The sequence below is a fragment of the Chrysemys picta genome, chromosome 1 (assembly GCF_011386835.1).
Source record: "Chrysemys picta bellii isolate R12L10 chromosome 1, ASM1138683v2, whole genome shotgun sequence".
NCBI classification, from domain to species: domain Eukaryota; kingdom Metazoa; phylum Chordata; order Testudines; family Emydidae; genus Chrysemys; species Chrysemys picta.
In genome coordinates, this window is record NC_088791.1 from 112,051,287 (window position 1) to 112,072,894 (window position 21,608).

A 21,608-nucleotide genomic window follows, 5' to 3' on the forward strand; every position below is an offset into this window, starting at 1 on the left:
GGTGAGTAAGAAAGTACCGTTTTTATACTGTAGCATTACAGAGTAGAAAAAAATTTGGACTGATTTTTTCTTCGATAAGGACTATGAACAAACCATGGCTTTACATATACCATCTGCCACTGAAGCATGTAAGAACTAAAAACACCACATTTGTTTGTTTAGTCTGATTGATTTAAAAATGTGTTAATATGGAGCACATTGCTCACTGTAATCTACTTCATTCCTATACAAGTTTGGAAGTATATTAAATTCAGAGCTTAAACTTGACAACTGACCTTTGAGAACTAAATACTTAGTCCACCTGGTAGTAAAATGAATCCACTGCACACTGTGGCTAATCCATTTTATTTTCTTTATAAATGAATCATTGGAACCACTGACCCATCTGCTCTTGGAACATATTAAAAAAGGACTTATAAACCAAGTAACTGTTTTCTTGACCAGTTTACATATTGCTTATGATTATGCAGATTGTTTCCAGAAGCACAGAAATATGATGCTAGTGCCACATCAGATCTACATTAACAGCAAGAACGGTCACAAACAAAAGGACCACCCTATAATTTTAAATAACTCCTCAGAGTTCATTTCTATAGCTGGCTATAAATATTCTGAAGACAAAACAGAAACTGATTTTCATAAAAAAAATTGAGGAAAAATGTCACCACTTTCTTTGAAACAATTTTTTGTTGTTGTTAGAAAAGGTGATGGAACAACCCATTTCAAAAGATCATTCCTCTTCCAAAATTTCACCAATATCTTCATATGCTTAAAAACAGTCCAACACTGCCACATGGTGGTCAGGAATGGGCACTGTTCATTGTGAAATAGTGTTGAGTAATGGAAGTGATAACATCTATCTGAGGAAAAAAACCACATTAAATATCTACTCCATGAATAACCACAGCCATAAATAAAAAGAAAAATGAACTCTGAGAACAGAATCTTTATGAAGGAAATATAATTCATCTAGCAACAGCCCATGTAAGAAAAATAATTTAAGATATTTTGTGATTAAGTCTTTAGCAGCGTCGTTACCCTCCCCCCTGAGGAAAGCAGTTTCCACCCACACATTTCTCAGTACAGCATGTACTTGCCAACATGCAATATTTAAGTGTAACTAAAAAGTCTAGGACCGTTTATTTCATTTTATTGTTTTTAAAGGCAGAAGCTTTTAAACAATGTAACACCACTTGGCATGAGAGACTCTCTCTTCCTGGAGTTCAGGAAGTCATAGAAATTTAATTTTAAAATTCTCTTTTACATAGACTTTTTGATTGCTGCCTTTCTCACACTGAAGAGATAAGCTTCATAGATAATGTTTAAGAAGTTGTCGTCATTCTGAAAAACAAAATAAATAAGACTTGTTACTGGAGGATCATAGTTCTCAAGTTAAAAGATTCTGAATTCATTCTGTTTCAGGGTCTAATGAATTTTCAACCTTACCATCCCAGTCAAAATTGGCACTAGCAGGGGGTTTTCATCCTCAAACACACAAAAACAGAACACAAAACCCAAACACTTTGTTACCTCCGGCTAATAGCTTTAACGGAATTTTTTGCATACATTGGCAGCATGAGAAAAGGGGGAATTCTCTTATCTCTGTTAGAAGAGTTGAAGACACGGAAAACAGGAAATTTTGTAAATTCATGATGACGTTGGCTGGGTGAAGGTCAGACTTTTCTCTTTCCCGCCCTGCAAGACTTCTGTAGTGATAACATATACTTGCAATTTCTTCCCTTCACCCTAATTATCACATATCTAGGAGGTCCTTTACATAGTTTCTGTTCCCCACCCACTACTGCAATAATAATACCAAAGTGCCTGGGTGAGCAGGTGGGCTGTGTTTCTTCCTGTTCCTACACTAAATTCCATGCAGTCAAATTGCTGCACCTGCACTGAATGCCATTGGCTTTAATGGTCTTAATCTGCACTAGTTACTCCACCCATGCACACTTAAATAGCTGGCTGATTCTTGATCATCTGCTTAGGGTCTGATCCTCATATGTGGAGTTGGGAAGGAATTTTCCCTCTCAAGTCAGATTGGCAGTGATCTTGGGGGTTTGAGCATTCCTCTGCAGCATGGGATATGGGTCATTTGTTGGGATCATCCGGGTATCTCTATCAATCAATTCCCAATCACGGCAAGGATCTCAGTCATTGGTGCACCTTGGTCCCTCCTATTGTCTGCCTGGAGCACATAATAATTTAGTCTCTAATGAGCTGTAGGCTTTGGTCTCATTTCAGTTGCTAGTTTAGTAGATGCTGGGTGGTGTTGGTGACCTGTGATATACAGGCGGTCAGACTAGATGATCTGGTGGGTCCCTTTTGGCTTTGAACTCTATGACTCTTTAGGATAGTAGTTCTCAAACTTTTTCCATTCCGCAGACCATTCTGCAGACCATTTTGCACTAAAATATTTTTCCATGGAGATCTCCCTTTCCAGCATTTCAATACGCCATACTGGCTGGTTCTCAAAATGGTTCAGTTTGCAGACCACCAGGATTTTACACACCACAGTTTAAGAACTACTGCTGCCGAACCTGACAGCCTGGCAGAGTGGAGGAACAGAACAACACAAATTACAAGGGAATGAACCAACCCATGCATGAGCATAGGAGGATAACTAAAATTAGGACAGTCCTTCTCCCCCAGAGCCTCCTGCACTCCATGAAACAGTTGATTGGGAGGTGCGGGGAGGGAAGGAGAGGCGCTGATTGGCGGGGCTGACGGTGGGCGGGAGGTGCTGGGAGCAGGGTGCTGCTGATGTATTACTGTGGCTTTTTGGCAATGTACATTGGTAAATTCTGGCTCCTCTCAGGGTCAGGTTGGCCACCCCTGCTCTCCATACTATTGCAATAATCTTTGTACAAAGTATCATTTGAAAACTCATAATTTGCCGATATATAATATCATGGTAAAATGCATGTAGCAGCATTATATGTGAAGTTATAAACATAAGCTGAAATCATGACTAAAAGTAGGTTTTCCAAGTAAATCTGAGGAGTGGCCAAACCAGTTCCTCAGAGATAAAGGGCAAGCTGATGCCTCAGCCAGGTGTCAACAAGGCTGATGGACCATTACCTGCTAAGTGGCCATTCTTTGGCAGGAAAGCGGGCAGAGGAAAAAATCTACATGTTAGCAAAGGAACAGCATGGAGTTTCCTTCCACAAAGATTGACTGTCCCCTGGCTCCCACCTGGAAATGTTTTTCAAGAGGGGGGACTGAAAATATAAAAAGCAGGGGTAGATACCTCAGGACACTCCCCTCTTTCTCCCCCTGCCCATCATATTCATTGCCTCTGAAGAGACAAAGGAAACCGCTATTGGACTCTGTGGGAGGAGTCCTGTCCTAAAGAGTCTGGTCAGTAAGACTGCTGAAAGCATATGCTGAGGAAACTTTGAATCTAATGTAGTTTGTTAAGTTAGGCACAAATTGTGTTTTCTCTTTATTTTTGTTGTAATCATTTCTGACTTTTATGGGGCTTGGGCTGTCGTCCCCCCTGGTTATTTTTAGTAAAAGTCACAAACAGGTCACAAACTTCCATGGATTTTTGTTTATTGCCCACAACCTGTCCATGATTTTTACTAAAAATAACCATGACAAAACCTTAACCTTATTTATAAGCACACTCTGCATTCCATTATATAAATCATTAATGAAAATACTGAATAGTATCAAACTCAGGACTGACACCTGTGAAATCCCATTAGATATGCCCTCCTTGTTGGACAGCATGAATATGGTCTTTCAATCCGTTGTGCAGCCACTTTATAATAATTTCATCTAGATTGCTTTCCCCTAATTTGCTTATGAGAATGTCATGTAGAACTGTGTCAAAAATTTTACTAAATCAAGATGTATTATTTCAGCTGCTCTCCCACCCCCATCTACTAGACTAGTATCCCTGTCAAAGGAGGAAATTAGGTTGGTTTGGCATGGCTTGTTCTTGACAAATCCATGCTGGCTATTCTATAACCCTGTTATCCTCTAGGTGCTTACAAACTGATTGTTTTGATCCAGTATCTTTCCAGGTATCGAAGTTAGGTTGACTGATCCTATTCTTCTCCAGATCCTCTTTGTTCCCCTTTTTAAAGATAAGTATTATATTTGTTCTTCTCCAGCCCTCTGGACTTCACCTGTCCTCCAGGAGTCCTTGAAGATAATTGCTAATGGTTCCGAGATTGCTTCAGCTAGTTCCTTAAATGCCCTAGGATAAGATCCATTAGGCCCTGTTGGCTCGAATACATGTAACTTATCTAAATATTCTTTTCCTATTTTGCAATCCTTCCTCCTTGTTAATATTAATTGTTTTGAGTATCTGATCCTCTAACTTTTTTAGAGATGACTGAAGCAAAATACTCATTAAAGACCTCAGCCTTCTTGATGTCATCAGTTATCAGCTCACATTCCCTGCTAAGTAGAGGATCTACACTTATGTGGGCAAGTAGCCTGGGCTTAGAAATTGGAATCCAAGACCTGTCCCTCTTTATTCCTTACAAATTATATACATTTACCTTTGGCATTTACCACACCCCCTTTAAAACCACTGTTTCTAGTATCCATAGAATTTGAAGATAGGAAGGATCCTCAAAGAGCACTCATTCCACTCTGTGTCGAATACAGGATTGTTTTCTGCATAATATTCCTGAGTGTTTTGTCAAGACTATATCGGAGTCACGCAAGCTGGAAAACTACATTTAATTGACCTTGTTGTTAAAATATTTTCTGAATATTTATCCTTCATTTTTACTTGCTCACCTTCATCCCATTATTTCTTATTCTTACTTGAACTTCTCCTGCCCTCAACATGGATCTCTTTTAAGGATTTCCAAAGTACTGTATTGCCATTGAGATGCTCATCTTTTAGCTAAACTACATACATGTAAGTAGTTTTCACCTTTAAGCCAATTCCTGTAAGCTCATAACATCGTTGTTCTCTCCCCTGAATCCCCTCAAATTTATCATTCTTGAACTGTTGCACCCCAAACTGCATACATTAATCAAAACAGTTAAACCACAACTGTAGCAAGAGGGACTATTATCTCCTTAGCCAATGATTTAGTACTTCTTTAATTATATAGCCAGAAATAGTACAACTGCCAGTGGACATTTTAGTTTACTAATCTACCATTCAGACTGGTGGATGGGACCAATTATCCATCAGAGGTATTTAAATCAAAATGGGAAGGAGGGATACAAGCAAAGGGGGAATGTTTCTGATTCTTTACCTGGATCAGGTGTAAAAGTGTTTCCTGAAGCTGCATCTTGGTCAATGAGTTGCTGTTTACGACAGATGGCTCTGGATTCTGCATAGGAAGGAGAAGGCTAGCTGAATTAGAAGCAGATTCTTGATTTGCTGGTGGTAAGCACCCACTTTCACTTGCCTTTGGTGGAGCAGGTGTGGACTGTGTGAACAGCATGGGGGACATCAGCAGTGCAGGAGTCACAGTAGCAGGAATGCGCTGAGGTGAGATGACCTGCCCATACACAAATTAATAAAAAATGGAAGCATTTAAGCAATGTGTATGTTCACTAAGAATACAGGGGTAAAGATGAAGAGGACTCCAGACAGAAATAGATTCACAAGAGCAGATATGCAGGGATACACTGAGGATTAAGAGTATCTGGGGCCCACAACCACCCATCCAGTTCAAGATCACAGTACTGAATCTCATGTGTAATAAAGTCTATATATCTGGCAAATTGCTTAAATAGAAAATCAGCTTATTATAAAAGTTAGACTATTATAAATACTAGCACTGTAGAAGAATGACAAACTACAACATTTGAGGTCCTTCTTATAAGGATGGTCCTTCCATGTCCCCCGGTTTGGGTTTTGAGAATATGCTCGCTAGTATGAGAGTGTACTTTAATAAATATTTTGAATTTTATAGTACGTTTCATCTATAGCTCTCAAAATACTTGGGGGGGAGGGGGAAGGGGGTATGCATCCTCATTTTACAGATAGAAAAAACAGGAACAGAAGGTTAGGTGACTTGCCCAAAGTTCCATAGTGAGTTGTTGGCAGAGTCAGGAACAGAATCTAGTTTTGACTTCCTGGCCCATGCTCAATGCACTAGACTAAAAAAACCTTTAAAGAAAAAGAAAACATCTTTACCAGAAACCTAGATGTTACTATGATTCTGTCAGAGTTCCCTTAATTTTAAGCAGGGAGGCACATATTGATTTGAAAGTAGATTGTGAGCCTGCAGAGTTTTTATCCTTTTAATTATGGGGTATACTTAGAACTATTAAATGTGCAGCACCGACAATGCTGCTAGGAATAAGATAATGTGACAAGTGCTCTTTAAATGTTCACCACAAAGCTCTAGCAATGGGCCTTAATTCTAATCTGTAGCTTTCCTCACTGCTCAAGTATCTGGCATTATTTGAGAGGCTTCCAGTGGGAGCAATATTGGGTGATTTTTTTTTAATATGGACAAACACCCATAGTAGCACCTTCTAAAGCTCTCTGTAAGCTTGAAAGTTTGTCTCTCTCAACAACAGAAGTAGGTCCAATAAAAGATATTACTTCACCCACATTGTCTCTCTAATATCCTGGGACCAACATGATAACAAATCAAATATTTACTGTTATTTTATCTAAACTATTTGGGCACTATTCACCATAGTATGCAGTTACTCAAAAAAAGAGAGCGAAAAGGACTAAGTTCTCAAGCTACTTTCTGATGGTAAATTTACAGGAGTAGAAAAACTTTCTAGAAGGATTTGTGGATATGAAAAAGCATGCAATATTATGCTATCACTAACTGCACTGTTTAGTAAATATTGTTTTTCTGCTTTTCAAAGCCAGAGTGCTTTTCAAAAAGAAAACTATTCACCTGCAATTCCTATTCCCCATGGTGCACAATCATAACAGAAAGAAGCAAGTCTGTGTTCCCTGCACATGAATGGCAGGTCTTCCCTACCTCACTGTGTGGCTGCTGCCAGCCAGCAGCGAAGGTGGTACACGCATGTCTGTGTTTGGAACACTGCTGGCCCCTAGTGTTACTTTTAGTCGTTCTGTTCTAACAAAATGACTAATGCTGGCAGGGATGTTTCTAGCTAAAATAAAAGTAATATGCATCTACAAAATTTGGATACAGTGTCAGGTTTTTAAAAATTAAAGATACCACTTTGCTGTATACAATCTGAGGAATAAGAATCTGTTACAGAAGTATAGAGGTACCATGTTGTGCTTTTAATAGCATGGACGTATTCTAGTCATAAACAAACATACAATGTAGTTTAGTAGGCATCACTTAAGAATTATTTGTTTTTCATGGTGAGGAACTGCTTTTCACCAGTATACGTAAAACAGAGGCTAAGTGTGTAAGTAACCCTGCCATGTACTGGTGACTGAGCAAGTTAATATTTGGCTAATGCAATACCTAAGTGATCCTCACACCTAAAATATTTGTCTCGGGATAAGAACAGAAAATATATGCACCTATTCCTTGTAAATGAAGTCTTAAATTTTCTGTGTAACGAATTTAAAAATGTATATTCTTGTTAACAAATGAGATTCTACATGTTCATAAATTCTAGCATTTAAGTAGCTTCCGTACATGTGGAGGATAGTGTCCTTCAACACAAAGAAGACTTTTTTCAGTTTAGCTATTTAGTTCAGATATTTTCAAGTTACCCAAGTGACAAAATTTATCCAACGGCTTCTGAACTTTTGTTAGAAATGTCAGATGTTGATTCTGATACTATTATTGTAATCTCTGTAGTACCTCCTGCAACTTTCATTGAGAGTGATTACTGTGGCTTGAAGGTCCTAAAGAATCTTTGGTAATGGAGTAATTTCAGATAAAACACCTTTGAGATGATCTCTTAGCTAGCAGGTGTGTAGGTGTCAAATTCAATGTTGCCAATATAGGACACTCAGGGCATGTCTACACTTACCAGTAAATCGGCACTGCTGCAATCGATGCAGCGAGTGTCAATTTAGCGGTTCTGGTGAAGATACACTAAATCGATGGGAGAGCACTTTCCCATCAACGGGAGACACTCTCCCATTGACACAGCACAGTGTAACCACTGCGATAAGTGGATCTAACTATGTTGACTTCAGTTACGTTATTTACATAACTGAAGTTGCATAAGTTAGATCGATTTACCGCAGTAGTGTAGACCAGTGCTCAGTCTATTTTGACACTACTTTGCCAGTCAGCCATTTCTCTTATCTTTGAATAATTCCTCATAAGGACACAAATCACCTTCCTAAAAATGTTGCTAATAGATTTTTTTCTGATAGAATTTAACCTGAATTGTTTGTTCATTCAACATCCACTGATTTATCTCTAGCTTCACCACATCAAGACTTAAGTCTCTGACTCACCATCAGCACAGCAGGAGTTTAGTTTGTCAGTTGTACAGCACTGCAATAGGACAACAAGAAAAAATATGCTGCTTTGAAACAAAGTATTTACAGCTGGATAACATGGCACTTGGTGAATTTATGTTATATTGTTTGAGCTGAGAAATGTATTGGAACTCTTGTAATGTAAACTGGGGCCTACTACCACACACTAGCTGCTTGGAATTCCATATGTATCAAATGAGTCTCTTAGAACATTAGTAGTTAGAGTATGTGTTGTGGACTTCTGGCCATTTTTAGCGAGTATCACTTAGGACTAAAAACATTTCACCTAAAAATGTCTCAGCAAATTCTAGATGTAGCTGTTGCCAAGATTTTGTTGGTTAAAACCAGGGTACAAACATGTTTTTGTTGCCATGCACTTGTACACAACTGGTGCACTCTTCTGCTGTTGATTACATCTGAAATTCAAACCCTGGATGCCAAATTTATCTGTAGCCTAGTTATTTTGTTATTGCTGTTCAGAAACTCCCTTTCTTAAATATTTGTGATTGCAGGTTAACTGTTATTACCCAAGTACCTCATCAAGTACAAAAGAATCTTTTGTGACTGGAAAGTTCATTCCACCATGAGGTAAATGCTCCTAGGCATTTTCATGAACTGGCCTGTCATAACTAAAAAAAGTGCCTTTCCAAGTTTAATTCAGAAATTATGGTATTTTTCAAATTTATTAAATGTTTTACTTGTGACAAGTAAAAAATACCAGTTGTACCACCACTGAGTACCATCACCACTACAAAGTACCACATTTATGCACAGATAGAAATAACGCCCTATATTGAAAGTGTGTAACTGATTTAAGGCTGGTCTAAGAAGTGGTCTATTGTAAATAGGATAAATTATTTGCATAGTGTCAAGGCTACGGTAGGTACTCTTATGATCGTGGCATAAATTCATGAAAGCACTTAAGCACATACTTAAGACCATCCCTATTCAGAACAGCACATACTTAATGATAAGCAGGTGCTTAAAGTCCATTAGGGATCAATGCTTTCCCATTGGGAATTAAACATGCTTACTTGTTGCCTTTAATAAGGATAGTTTCCGGAATCAGGCTAGCACTAGGCAGAGTGCCTCCTTTGTAGATTTGAGCATAACTGTTCAGCTTTTGCTATTTTTCCCTGCAACTAGTCTTTCCTTTCCATATGGGAGTTGAAAGTTTTTATGCCATATGGAGATACATCACAAGCCAATTTAAAACTGGATTTGTAATGTGTCAGGACTATTGTTGAGAAAATGCAAGCTATAGTCTCCTTAGCACTGAAGAATCTTATCCGTTCCTTAAATACCCTTGGTCTTTTTTTTCCAATAATGAAGATATTGTTGAGACAGCATTCTATTCCTGGCACATATCGTAAAATTTGCTTTATTGTCCTTTGATCTGTAGTAGGAGCAGATACCATACTGAATGATAAACAATTAAAAGGAACAGACTTTTTGGTGCATTTATTGTCAGGGTCTGCTTTGATTAATCTTGCTTCAGCATGTAAAAATATATTTGTGCCAGATCTATTTAATTTAAATGTTTATTCACTGGACAGGGTGGCAAACAAGTCTTCAGTCTATAGAAAAGAATACTCATAGACTCATAGACTTTAAGGTCAGAAGGGACCATTATGATCATCTGGTCTGACCCCCTGCATGCTGCAGGCCATAAAACCGTCCCTACCCCTTCCCTGGACTCTGCTGCTGAAGTCCCCAATCCTGTTACTAGTGACTTCAATCGGCATAGACCCTCCTGCTAGAGATCCCTGCCCCATGCTGCGGAGGAAGGCGAAAAACCTCCAGAGGCTCAGCCAATCTGCCCTGGAGGAAAATTCCTTCCCGACCCCAAATATGGCGATCAGTAAGACCCTGAGCATATAGGCAAGAGTCTCCATCCTGACCCCTGTTAGCCATTATGCTATTTACCTACCATTGCTTGGTTTTCTTGACTACTATGTTTTACCATTAAACTATTCCCTCCATAAACTTATCTAACTTAATCTTAAAACCAGACAGGTCCCTCGCCCCCACCGTTTCCCTGAGACACACTGAGAGGGATTGACCCTGATTTTAAAGTCTCTACAGATTTTTACCTTCCCATCTTTTTCAATAATAGGTATAACTGGCTTGGCCAAGTCACTGAATTCTATAGGAAATCCTGTGCTAACTAGCCTTTCTTAGTCCATGTCTACTCTCTGACCCAATGGAATGGAATAGGTCATGCCTTACAGAATCTAGGTTGGTAGTGGTACTAATGATTAATCATATCTTAATCATTTTTAGTCTCTAATAGGTCTTCTAAACAATGCTGAATGTTTCAAAGTCAGTACAACCAGTACAACACTAGTGGTTGTTGGTGTCTCGGCCAATAAAGCCATCTCCTGTCAGTCAATATTGATCTTCTTGAGTAATGCTCTGCCAAGCAAGGTGAGATTGGAATGGTAATAATTGTTGTTGCATTTTATGCACATTTACAGTAGTAATCTCTGGAATGACTTTTCCCTGTACGTATTTTTGCTCTCAGCCATTGTTTCTCTTTGAATTCTTCTAGTAAAATTACTAAGATTATGAAGCCAGTATCAAGTTCCATTCTGAATGGTTGTTCTTTCCATCTCAGGTTTACCCAGATATAATTACTGCTTTCTTGCCTTTTTCAAACACATGCAAAATGAGGTCACTATCACTTAACAATATCAATACCAATCTCTTTTTCTGAGATGGGTTATATTTTTGTTATTTCCTATTAGTACAAACTGGTTTATAATATATAGCTTGACACTTGATGATTTTCTAGGTTTGAATAGCTCATTTTCCCCATGCTGTGTGCATGTTTCATAGTGAGTTAGACAACTTCTCACACTTATAGAATGCAGTCCCCTCACCCAGTGAAAACAAAAGTAATTACTGTGACTTTGGTTACCTTTTTATTAGTAACTTTCAGGAAATGGACAGAAAATATCATAAAGCCACTATATAATCCGATGATATGGCCACACCTTGAATACTGTGTGCAGTTCTGGTCTCCCCATCTCAAAAATGAAATATTAGAATTGGAAAAGGTACAGAGAAGGGCAACAAAAATGATTAAGAGTATGGAACAGATTCCATATAAGGAAAGATTAGTAAGACTGAGACTTTTCAGCTTGGAAAAGAGACGACTAAGGGGGGAGATATAATAGAGGTCTATAAAATCATGAATAGTTTGTAAAAAGTGAATGAAGGAGTGTTATTTACTCCTTCATATAACACAAGAACTAGAGTCACCCAATGAAGTTAATAGGCAGCAGGTTTAAAGCAAACAAAAGGAGGTACTTTTCGCACAATTGCATAATCAACCTGTGTTGCCAGGGGATGTTGTGAAGGTCAAAACTATAATGGGGTTTAAAAAAGAATTAGATCAGTTCATGGAGGATAGATCCATCAATGGTTATTGGCCAAGATAGTCAGGAATGCAACCCCATGCTCTGGTTGTCCCTAGCCTCTGACTGCCCAAATCTGGGAGTGGACAACAGGGGATGGATCACTCAACGATTATCTGTGCAATGCTCCGCTATAACGTCATTTGGCTGCCTGCTTTGTCCACAGCTGGCAGACCCCCTATCAGCTCCCCTATGCCCCCCCCAGCGCTTCCCGCCTGCTGGCAGACCCCGCGGATCAGTGCCTTCCCCCTTTTCCCTCCGCCTCCTGCCTGCAGCAATCAGCTAGCTTGTGGCGTTCTGGAGGGAAGTGGGAGGACTTGGCGTGCAGGCCCCCCTCCCTCCCGAAAGCCGCAAACCAGCTGATTGCTGCGGGCAGGAGGCAGGGGAGGGAGGGGGGAGCCTGTGCACCGAGTCCTCGCTCCTCCTCCTCCCTTCTGCCCCCTGAACGTCGCAAGCCAGTTGATTGCTGCGGACAGGAGGGGGGGGGGGGAACAGCGAGGACACCGGTGCACCTGCCTCCTGCCCGTGGTAATCAGCTGGCTTGCGGTGTTCAGGAGGCAGGGGTGAGAGGAGGAGCATACGTGCCATGTCCTCACTCCTCCCCACTCCCTCCTGAACGCTGCAAACCAGCTGATTGCCACGGGCAGGAGGCAGGGGAGGGAGGGGGGAGGAGCGAGGACGCGGCGTGCGGAGTAAAGGGGGGGAGGAGAAGAGGCGTGTTAAGGGTGGGGCTTGGAGGAAGGGGTGGCATGGGTGGGCTGAGGGTTCAGCCCCCTGCCCCTGGTGCTTGCAGAGTAGGGGAAGCTGCCGCTGCTGCTGCGCAACGTGCTTCTCCTAACCTACAGCACCTTCAGCCTCCTTGCTGCCTCATTGTCTCCAGTGCCAGTGGGCTGTGCCTGTGTGGGGTAAGGCGGGGGCACCTCCCAACTACAGTACTGTACTGTACGGCAAAAAAAAAAATCCCTGGCACCTAACCCCCCATTTACATTCATTCTTATGGGGAAATTGAATTCACTTAACATCGTTTCACTTAAAGTTGCATTTTTCAGGAACATAACTACAACATTAAGTGAGAAGTTACTGTAATGGGAATTGGAGAACAGCCTTATAAAACTGAATTCTGTTGCACTGCAGCTCAAAAGATTCCTAGATACCTTCCCCACAGGCATTAGTTCCTTAAATCACATGTTTACCTGAAAGAGAGGGCTCTGCTTTTGTGCACCTGATGTCTTGTCTATCCAGGCGTCCAAGGGTTTTAGAGTGTTGGTGTTCTGAGTAACTACAGGAAACTTAGCTGCCAAGGTAGGTCTGCTGGACACATGTAACTGTTGCTCCTGTTGCACTATCTGGAGTTTTTTCAGTAACTCTTGGGGTGAAATCACTCCAGAACTGGTTGATTGGTTGCCCGAGAGGGAAAGTGGCTGTCTAGGAAGTTTGGACTGTTCTTTACCAACAGTCTGAGGCCCTAAAGTCTGGGTTGGAAGAGAGCCATTGAAATATACCAGATGTGGCTGGGTCATGTTATTTATCTGTGCTGCTGATGCTGTAGCAGCAGAAGTCCTGCTGAAGATTGAAGCTGTTGAACTTACAGTACCTGTTGCACTTGGGTCCATTTTGGTCACTGATCCTGATTGTCCCTGCAGTTTCTGTAACAAGCTTTGAGTGCCAGTTGTGTCCTGGGCTGGATGAGATGTTACAATACCATGAGAAGTCACCGGTTGGAAGAGTCCAGTGAAAACCTCCCCTACGGAGCGGACATTGCCGTTTTCACACAGTCGATTCTCAGGAAGCTCAGAGAGTGGATGAAGGTCTGTCCCACGCACCATAAGTTTTTGAATAGCTGGGCAAAGCTGCTTCTCTGCTGAGGGTGAATGTCTGCTAGGTTCCTCATAGGACAGCGAACGCACTACCTTCTGCCTGACAGAAAGATTAAGTTGGTGCTTTTTCTGTGACTGTTCTGGGACATCTTGGTATATGGTAGGATTTTCTTGTTTTCCAAACAGTGCTGTCAAAGATAAGTGTTGTGGTTCGGAGTCCATGTTCTGCAAGGAAAAAGAGAATAAGTGAACACAGTTCTTGTGCACATTAAGCTACATTAACTGTCTGAAGTGTTACCTTGCAGTATCTAAGGAACAGCCAAGACAACTGACCTACACTTCCTCTTCTCAAGAGGATTATTTAATGATTGTGTCATGTGGGAGGAAAGGATTTTTAAACAGCCTTGAAACTCCTGGTCTGTGAGAAAAATGCTGCTTCCAGAAAAAAGGTACCAACTTCACTTTCAATGCCTACAGAGAAGGGTCTCCTCTTACAGTCACTAATAAAATATTAGAAAAGCTCAAAAAGGTTATGAAGGGGAAGAAAGGAACCTTCTGTCCTTGTGGGAAGTAGTGTCACTTTCTGTCTTTCACCTTACCATGGCAGAATGGATGTAGTTTGCTGGATTTTGCATTGTGATGTATTTTTAAGTTATATGAAAGGCATCTATCATGTATGGAAAGGCATTTGTACAAATTTAAATTAATAAATGAATAATAAAATAAGCTGTGTTCCACTGGCTAGTTGGCGGTTTGCCTGCAACCACAACAACATTCCTGAATTGAGAGATCAATTGTTTTTGCTTGACTCAGCATACAACATCTATGTTTTAAATAACCATTTTACACAAAAAAGCTATTTTTTGTAAAGAGATATCAATTTTGCATTAAGACCATCCCATTTATCCTAATTCCACTTCGCATTATTGTACTATTTGATCTACGCAAGCATCCTCCCATGCCGGATATGTTATGGCAGCACTAGTCAGAGTGCAAAATAAAGTGTACCTTGCCTTGCTGAGGTATTTGTTGGTGCTGAGTTTCACTGGGCTTCACTGGTATTGGTTTGATCAGGTTAGGGTTGTCATAGATAGCAGAGGAACTGGTCATTTGTTTTGGCTCTGAACAGGTCTTACACTGCAACAGAAATAAAATATATTTTGGAATGAAAGAAACTACCACTTTCTTAAGGGATGTTCTCCCCTAACTTTGTATCATAAAATCCCAAACTGGTTAAGTCCTCAAGAAATACCACCACTTGCAAGCCTGACAACTGATTGTGATAAATGAGGATACTGAATAGAAGTCAATTTCAGTTCCTAGGAACGTTAGCATAAGTTTACGGACTCAAGTCCGCAATGCTTTGTATGTGAGCCTTTAAAAAAGAAAAAAAGAAAAAAAACAATTCCCTTCCTCGTCTTTTCCTGTACATAAGGCAAAACCAACCTGGCACCTTAGAGACCAGACCACAGCCACAGGTTTTCACTATCAGTGAACAGCTAGTTCTGTTATGGCTTGAAAGTAGCTTAGGTACCTGAAGGATTTATATGCACATATATTTATAGGCTATCAATAGGCACATTTTACATATTTTACATTAGTACTTTCATAACCTCATAATTTCAGCTTGCCTGGCAGATATAGCTCTATTGAGAGACAACTGCCACCCTCAAAAAAGCAATTCAACGCACATTCCTTTTTCTCGAATGCTCCTGTGTGGATTGCTGCTGGTTTTCAAAAAGGAAGAGGAAAAAGAAGAAAGAGAAATGGAGAGACGATTAAAGAACATGAGTGTGACAGTTTGAAAGCTGGTATCCTATAGATTTTCCACTGAAAATTACATGGAACAAAATGTAGAGGTGGCCTATAAAAATAATGCCATACAGTAAATCACTTTGTTTACTATTTTTACTAGTTTCTGGGTTTTCTTTAAAACAGGGTTGTAAGGGAGGACTATATTTTAAATCTTTTTTCCTAGGGTTGAGGGTTATATTTGCTGATCTCCTCTAGATAACAGTCTCATGCCATCGACAGTCAGATAACATGTATAGTTTATACACACTTAAAATCTTTAAAAAAAAATTGAAGTATGTGATTGGTTAGCATGTGAGTCGGTATGTTCTCTTGTTAAATACTGATATGTTAACTGGTATTCTTATCTCAAAAAGGATAGGGCAGAAGTAGAAGGGGATTCAGAGATGCTCGATAAAAATGATTAACAGTATGGAAAGACTAAAATATGAAGAGAAACTGGAAATACTTAGTTTAGAGACGACGCAAATAAGAGGAAACATGCTTGAGGTATACAAAATAATGAATAGTACAGAAAAGGTAAATCAAATGCTTTTCTTTACCCTCTCATAATTGAATGACAACAAATATAAATTTGATAAAAGGAAATTATGCACTGTATAAAGAAAGCAGTATTAGCCCGTGGAACTCTGATACAAGATACTACTGTGACCAAGAGATAAGCAGGATTCACAGAAGGATTAAATATTTCTACTAATAACAAGAACAAGTTAATTAGACACAACAAACAAAAATGTGGAGGAACTATAAATCCTCATTCTTCAGAGCATAAACCAACCTCTAACTGATGAATATTAGGAAAAAGCTTTCCTTATGTCCAGATCATTCTTTAACTGTTGACTTTGGGCTTGTACACCTTCCTCTGAGGCGTCTGGTTCTATGCATTGTTGGAAATAGAATAATGGAACAGATGGACCACGGGTCTGATACAGTTCCTATGCAATTACTAAAACAATAGGGCTTAGGCTTTTGGTGTTCAGAGACCATTGCCTATCATGCTGACCCATGTCTTACTGTTTCGTTGTACTCCCCCATGTGTCTATATCCATGTACTGGCTCTTGTCTTAGAATGTAAGCTCCTTGGGGGTGGGGACCATCTTTTCATTCTGTGTCTATCCAGTGCCTAGCACTGTGGGGTCCTGGACATGGCAAGGGCTCTGAGGTCCTATGGTGGTACTATTACTAAAGAAACGACAGGGTGGTCTGGGTAGCAGACGCAAACCTGGCAGGATTCAAAGGACTGATCATAAGCCAGAATAGCTACCGAACAGTTAAAAATAAACTCGAGAGATATACAAGGCAGAGTGGACTGAAAACTATCCAGTGCATCCATTTCTAATACACCTATCACCATGGGAAAACGAATGAGAAAGAGAGGGACAGATTAGTTCAATGACTGTATGAGGAGGCCAGTAAAGAAGATCTTGATGACTGTTAGAGAAGGCAGGGTATATATGTCCTGGTTCTATGGAATGCTGGGCTTGAGGGAACTGCCCTGTCAACTACTTCTCAAAAATAGTTCAGTGGCTGTGTGGACAGGCATGTAACTCCTACAATGGTGCTCAGGGGAGGAAATGTCATGAAGGAGCATCAAAGTTCAATTCATACACCTGGGCTCCTGCTGTTCTGCTTCAACCTCTGGCTCAGATGCTGCCTTCAGCACTGGTTTTTGGAGGCACAAACACAGACATGCTAAAAGGGCTGCTAGCAGCAAGGTGGAAAACGTTAGTTCAGTTCTTGAATCTTCCTTCATGCTGTGCCCATCTGGCATAAGGTCAGCAACTGCTTCACGCAACAGGACTAGGAAACTATGACAACCAAATAGTAAACTTTGCCCTGAAAGGAGAACTGCAAAGCAAAAATGGAACTTGAGTTAACTATAAAATGCTGTACTGAATGCCCGCTGGCTAGGCTGGGTGGGCAGCATTCAACACAGAGAGCTATATAAGCTAACCTGCTACAATTTTTTCCCCCTCGGTGTAAAATACACTAGTTCACTGAAGATGTCTGGGGTATCTCAAATGTCAGAAGTCTCGTCAATTCAAGCGCAGGCTGTGGTATTTGATGGCACACAATGGTGAATTTTAGGAGCTCTTCAAATGAACTAGGAAGTACCAAGAGGATTTCGCAGAGGGCAAGAGAAACTTCTTAAAAAATGAGTTTATATTGATTTCTATGCTCAATGCCCCAAGACCTGGTTAATGAGGACAGAAATCTGGGCTTAACTAAAGTTTCACTTTTGCTTTGCAGTTGCCCTTTAAAACCTGTTACATATGGATAGCTTAGAAAGACAACATCAGAACAACAATTTGAAGATCCAGTATGGAAGAGGGAAGAGTGTGCCAAAAACATTAAAATAGATATTTGTGTTAAGAACAGTTTCCTTTGCATTAATCAACACCGAATGGCACATGTCATTGTGTTGTCTATTCACCTAGCTTTGTTAGGTCCCTCTGGAGTTCCTTCACCTTTAAGTTTGTGCATGCAGCATCCACACGGGGAGTTACAGAGCAGCACTTTGATGCACACCGCTATTCACCCCCCCTTAGTCTGAGCTGTACAACAATATAGACATGCCCTTAAGTCTTAAGTCACTTCGGCTCTTTGGAGAATTTTACCACTGGACTTAAATGAAAGAAAACAGACCTCTTGAATGCACTAAAACCTGCTTGTTTATCTTGTCTGTTCCTACTCTATGGCACACCAGGCTTCCATTATCCTCCCGAATCACAGAGACTGCAGAAGGGGTAATAAGCAGACTTGACAAGCTGATTTCAGCACAATGAGTCTTGAGACATAAGCTGGCAAGAAAGTATAACAGTCATGAAGTGGCCAAAAATCACGGTAGTTATGAAGTATAGTGGCATTTGAGGTAGGGGTGTCATCTGCTATGAGGCAAGGGGGATAGCTGCCTCCCCCAGACCTTGGTTTGCCTTCCTCCTCTGACTTTTCATAGGTCTATATACTCCATTATGTCTTTTTACCCCTTCTCCGAACTCTGCAGGATATAATATATCCTATAACAATGTTCTAGATGCTGATGCAACTTTGACCCCCTCCTCCCAAAATTTTCTGAAATGATACTCCTGATTTAATGTAAAAATAAATCTGTGTGTCACTATTTGTCCCCCTCCTCCTTTCGTAATTTTATGTTACTAAGGACACTGGCATGAAAACATGATCTCTAGTCTGTACCAGGTCAGCTATTCCTGCTGCTTATGCCCCAGCTGAAGGCAAAGTGCTCTGTTGCAGAATATTTCCTTGGCAACCAATTATGCTGCCACAAACATAGGATTATGTGGGGCATAAGCAACAGCAACAAATTTACAAAATATTCAGATTTTGTTTGCACACATATTTCCGAACAAAATATTTTTGTATTTCTCTTCCTCTATTATCCTACTACATAAATGTATATGTATAAAGGGAGAGGGAGAGACTTTTCTCTGTCTATCATTCATTCATCACCAAGGTATCTGAGCACAAGCCTGATGTTGGTTTAGATTTTCCAGAAGGTACCATTACAGTTTTTTCAATAGTGGCTATTCAAATTAGTTGTAAACACTTTATTGTATATGAAGCAACAAAGTTTTGATCCAAGCCTAGGTAACAATTCAGGATTAAATTACACCAACAAGTCTCCTTTTTGTCATCTGTTTAAAGCATTAAACCCACCTCTTACACAGAACAGGTCTCAAGATGCTGGCTTCAAAAGCAGCTCTGCCACAAGAAACAAAGGCTACATTTCATGAGAGCCGAGAAAATTCACTACAGCCTTGCTTAAAATCTTATTAGTAACCACATTTCACAAAAGAAATAAAATCATCTCTCTTTAAATTGCTTGTGTTAAAAAAAAATATATTCCCAGATACAAAACTCTAATATGTTATGAGCTCATTATTCAATGGTGCGCCATATGAAAGAGAGCAAACAGCAGCAGGATCCAACGGAGGTGCTGAAATAATTTACACTATTGATATGAATAATTGAAATGATTAGACTTTTATTCTGAAAGGTAAAACATTTTGGGCTGCTCAGTAATAAAGAGAAGAAAGTTAATTAATCCATTTGTTACTTAGGTGTCTTAGAAACTCCAGAACACAGAGGAAGCATGTGGGTTCAAATTATACTAGGTTTCAAACCTTTTCATTTCCATCCATCAATGACTAAACTACATCTCACCAACTACATTTAAAAACAGTTACTTACATGCTAGGTAGGGGTATTCTCAACCAAAACTAAAGTATGGAAAATACATTAGATATTTGTCAAAGAGACTGAGAATAACTTCCCAGAAGCTAGAAGCCACCACGAGCATGTCATCCACATCAAAGAAGTTACAGCTCTTAGGCACCAATGAATACGCAAGGAGTATGTGAGATTCATGTGTCAAAAATCAAAGTCACTGAAATGTATCCCATAAGCTCACATCACTTAGATAATACTTAATTCTGTCATGAGTGCAGAGGACTGGACTAGATGACCTCTCAAGGTCCCCTCCAGTCCTATGATTCTATGATCACTTAATGCCCCCACAGAAAAACAAAAAATCCTATATGTATTATTTTCCGTAGAAGATACTGATACACAAACATGAAATTGTTTTGCATGTTTTGACAGGGAAAACCACATCAGGCATACTGCTCCAACACCCTGTAATTATTTGGTGTTTGCAAAGTAATTTTACAAAAAGAACATAAATCCATTAGAAAACAAAATGACAAGAGGTGGTGTCATGTTATCATGATGCCCAAAGGAAATTTTACACAGAACAAAACTCACCTTGGTATATTCATCTTTGGCCTTAGTAAGCATCCGTAAGATATCCACTTCCTTGCTATCACCAGAGCTCTGGATCATTGGAGAGGCTCCTGCTCCAGCCCCGTGCCGTGCTTTGAATTGCTCCTGCTGAGTTAGACTGGAAGTGAGGGGTAAAGTGGGAATCCATAAGACAGAAATAAATGAAAATATCAAGTTCAACCACAATTATTTTTAATCATTAAACAAAACTCTAGAAGTCTATATATTTTTGCAGTCTATATAAAAGAATGGCTTGACTGGGGACAAGATGAAGTTTCCTCCAAATTCTGTGCACACAGGGCCATAAAGACTTGAATTTCTGAAACTCAATCACAGGTTCCATAGCCAGAAGGTACAGGGAATTTATTGTGTTATTCAGTTCTGACTGGTGGTGGGAGGTGGGGAACAGACACAATTCAGTCATTAACTTGTAGTAAGTGACCAATTTCCTGCCCCAGCTGTTTTATAATTGCAGCAGAATGCTGAGAGTTCTAGCACACAGCCACTTGGCTGAGCTACAGGGTATTTTTTAATCTATATGAAATGCTGTTATTATAAACCACTACACATGGTTTCCAATAGCATGAATCCTGTGAAAACTAGTCTTTATTGTAGTAAATTATCAGTTTGAGAGTACCTAATCACCACCAACTGCAACTTGAGCTAGTTAACTAACATTAGCTGTTAAAAGCCCAGGTTTCCTAGGGATCATTGCTTATTTCTGTAAATTGTTTCTCTATCAATTATTTCTTGGGTCACAATTTAGCCACTTCAGCGCTGTAGGACATGCAGTGGTGATTTTTTATTTTTTTTTGCTGTCTTATAGACCGCTGTATTTCTCACTGTATGTATGTCTACTAGTGCTGCAGTGTAGACATACCCTAAGGCCTCAAAAACTTTGATTAGAACATTTTATCAAAAATTAAGCACCTCCAACCCCTTCCCCATCAAAAAGAAACAAACAAATGTTGCCAAAAAGCAGGCATATAGCAGGGTAAAGGAGCCAGCCATTAGATATAGAGCAGTAGGCAGAGAAGGGATGGGCTCTGCCAGCAATGGACTCTTAAAGAAAGCAGTGAAAAAGCTAGATCAGTGGACATCAGTAATACTATCAGAAATGAAATGTTGCACAGAATATATACGGTTTTATGTGAGGTGTTCGATCTCTGATTTGATTGTATAATTAGAGCTTATAAAACACACTGAAAATTGTTTTATTAAGCAAATATATTGAAGTCAGAGCCTTATGTTTCAGAAAAATGACAAAACTTAATCTTGCACATTTTGTTAAAAAAAAAAAAGGAGAAATAGAAGGAGTTGTTCAAGGTTAACATGGAAAGGACATATAAAAATAAAGAAAAAACCTGCAGGCATCCTTTATGAATGTCC

General features: G+C 39.8%; 1 protein-coding gene across 17 annotated transcripts in view; it reads right to left on the bottom strand.

Annotated features, from left to right (window-relative positions):
- Positions 1–329: 329 nt before the first annotated feature.
- Positions 330–21,608, bottom strand: part of DCP1B (decapping mRNA 1B) — a 57,183-nt gene continuing 35,904 nt past the window's right edge. For 9 of the 17 annotated variants that reach the window (XM_065582863.1, XM_065582897.1, XM_065582844.1 and 6 more), the window contains 5 exons: positions 20,202–20,337; positions 14,616–14,744; positions 12,984–13,832; positions 5,232–5,480; positions 330–1,341 (listed from right to left, as the gene is read on the bottom strand). In XM_065582863.1, coding sequence (XP_065438935.1) covers positions 1,261–1,341; positions 5,232–5,480; positions 12,984–13,832; positions 14,616–14,744; positions 20,202–20,337 — 1,444 coding nt within the window. In that variant the 3' untranslated portion in view covers positions 330–1,260. Of the gene's footprint in view, positions 1,342–5,231; positions 5,481–8,347; positions 8,388–12,983; positions 13,833–14,615; positions 14,745–20,201; positions 20,338–21,608 lie in introns of all 17 variants that reach the window. The other 8 variants (XM_065582923.1, XM_065582851.1, XM_065582932.1 and 5 more) reach the window with 2 other exon arrangements.